This window comes from Castor canadensis, chromosome 11 (genome assembly GCF_047511655.1).
Source record: "Castor canadensis chromosome 11, mCasCan1.hap1v2, whole genome shotgun sequence".
Lineage (NCBI taxonomy): Eukaryota > Metazoa > Chordata > Mammalia > Rodentia > Castoridae > Castor > Castor canadensis.
This window is the reverse complement of record NC_133396.1, coordinates 6,547,118-6,549,151: the sequence shown is the minus strand read 5'-3', so window position 1 is coordinate 6,549,151 and position 2,034 is coordinate 6,547,118. Positions and strand designations below refer to the sequence as shown.

General features: G+C 62.6%; 1 protein-coding gene across 2 annotated transcripts; it reads right to left on the bottom strand.

The window, feature by feature from the left end:
- Nucleotides 1-357: 357 nt before the first annotated feature.
- On the bottom strand, nucleotides 358-1,738 carry Nt5c (5', 3'-nucleotidase, cytosolic). 2 transcript variants are annotated; one of them, XM_074045171.1, is made up of 5 exons: nucleotides 1,526-1,738; nucleotides 1,234-1,334; nucleotides 1,106-1,166; nucleotides 813-943; nucleotides 358-739 (listed from the first exon to the last, which is right to left on the bottom strand). In XM_074045171.1, exons 1-5 carry the CDS (start codon nucleotides 1,700-1,702, stop codon nucleotides 628-630), a joined length of 582 nt encoding a protein of 193 aa, XP_073901272.1. In that variant the 5' UTR covers nucleotides 1,703-1,738; the 3' UTR covers nucleotides 358-627. The 2 variants fall into 2 exon arrangements, with proteins under 2 accessions (XP_073901272.1, XP_020021121.2); XM_020165532.2 differs by having other exon boundaries at nucleotides 358-730; nucleotides 829-943; nucleotides 1,526-1,730.
- Nucleotides 1,739-2,034: the final 296 nt, after the last annotated feature.

Sequence of the window (2,034 nt, the reverse complement as noted above, 5' to 3'; positions counted from 1 at the left end):
CATATCTCAAAAAACCCATCATGAGGGAAAAAAAAAAAAAAAGACTGGTGGAGTGGCTCGAGGTATAGGCCCTGTCTAAATCCCAGTACCACACACACACAAAGATTGACCCCTTAGATGATGAAGGAAAGGCTATACTAGAAGAAGGGTATCCATGAGTGTGGAAGTGCCACAGGTTCTGGAGCTACTGGACTAAGAAAGGAAGGGGGCTGGCGAGTGGCTCAAGTGGTAGAGTGCCTGCCTAGCAAGCATGAGGCCCCTGAGTTCAATCCCCAATACTACCAAAATAATAATAATACAAAAACAAGGAGGAAAGGTCACCTCTTCAGCCCCTATCCCAATTGAAGGGTCACAAAAGACAAACTTTTTGTTTTTATTAAAAGCATCTTGACTGATTTTCCCACTGCCTTCCATGCCAACCATGCTCTGGTGCAGCCAACACTGGAGGTGCCAGTTGGCTGGGCCTGTGCAGACAGAGGTTACAGTGTCTCTTCTATGCCAGAGGTCACCTGGCCTCCTGGGGGCTCCCTTCTGTCCCGTGTCCCTTCCTTCAGCCTTGTCCACCATAGGTCCCATCATTCCCTCTGCCTGGCTTCCCGCTTGCTGTCTATGGTCGCCCTCCAGTCGTCACTCCAGGAGAGCAGCCGCCGCCTCGTGGGAGGCAGGACCAGGTGCTGGTTGTGGCAGCAGGTGAACAAGATGTGTTCCCAGCTTGGGGTCTCCTCTAGACCTAGGACAGGAAAGGCAGAGAGCATGTCATCTACAATCTGGTTATCCCTAATCCGGACAGGCCAGACGCCTGGAGGCTGCCAAGGGTAACGGTCCAACCTTGAATGGTGTCCTTGTCGTCAATGAGCAGGTCCCCCAAGACCATGGTCTTGTCCCTTGTCAGGATAATGCGCTCCACAAACTGGGGCCCCAGGTTCCGCTCCACCCAGCGGTACTGTGTAGGAGACAGGTCTGTCAGTGGAGCCTGAGGGACCCTAATTCATGGTCAGTGAGGACTGGGTGTGAAGGGGGGTCAGGTCTTTGAACGTGCTGGCTCCCCCGCCCCCTGCTTGTTTGTGTGTGTGACCCATTTTTACAGTCGGGTCTGGCGCCGCACCTTCTCGCCCACGCAGTGGTCGTACTTCAGCAAAGGGCTGGTGCAGATGAAGACCTCGGTGCTGCAGGGAAAGGGGGCGTTAGCCCGGGCCGGGCCGCCCCGCTCCCGCCCGCCGCCCGCCTGCTTACTCTGGCATGTCGTTCATCTCCCGCAAGGCCTCCAAGGCCCCGGGGATGGGCTCCAAGTCTAGGAAGAAGCCTGGCGCTTCATACACACTGGCCACTTTGTCCTGCAAGACACAGAGTTCCAGGTGCTGGCTCTGCCTGCATCCGCCGCGGCCGCAGGTCGGAGCCTCGGCTAGAGGGTTTTTTCTTGGGGGGGCGGGGGTTCCCCCAAGCTTTCGTCTCCCGGCTGGGTGGGCTGAGAGTGGGAGCTCTGGTCACGACAAGCGGGGATGCCCGGCCCCGCCTCGTCTCCTACCGCCAGGTCGGGCCGCAGGGCTCGGTACTGCTCGCGGGCGAGGAAGCCGCGGCGCTGCGCCAGCGGCACGTGCGGCTCCCCGGGGAAGCGGCGCCGGAAGCCCCGCAGGAGGCCGGCCTCGAAATCGGCCAGCACGCCGTCCATGTCCACCAGCACGCGCACCGGCCGCGCCGCCATCGCCGCCGGGGGTCCGGGGGGCCCGGGGGGCTCGGGGAGCGGCGGCGAGGGGGCCGCCGGAAGCGCGGACCACGGCGCGGGACGCGAGCCGAGCGCTGGCACCGCCGCTTCCGGGACCGAGGGCGGTGGGCGGAGCCCGGGCCGGCCACTTCGCGTCCCGCGCGACCCGGGGGTGTGGACGCCGGCCTGCGGACCCGCGGCAGGGCTTGAGGCCACCGCTGCGCGTCGTCTGGGCGCCTCGGGGGTTTGAACTCAGGGCCTCGTGCTCGGGAGGCGGGCGCTCTACCGCCTGAGCCTCGCCTTTGCCCGCCGCTTTCTCAGGACCCCCCAGC

Excerpts from the sequence above, each read along its gene's own strand:
- Nt5c (XM_020165532.2), bottom strand. The coding sequence starts at position 1,702 with ATGGCGGCGCGGCCGGTGCGCGTGCTGGTGGACATGGACGGCGTGCTG. Across the intron at positions 1,335-1,525 it reads CCCTGCGGCCCGACCTGGCG|GACAAAGTGGCCAGTGTGTA; the intron begins GTAGGAGACGAG and ends TGTGTCTTGCAG. Across the intron at positions 944-1,105 it reads ACCACTGCGTGGGCGAGAAG|TACCGCTGGGTGGAGCGGAA; the intron begins GTGCGGCGCCAG and ends TCTCCTACACAG.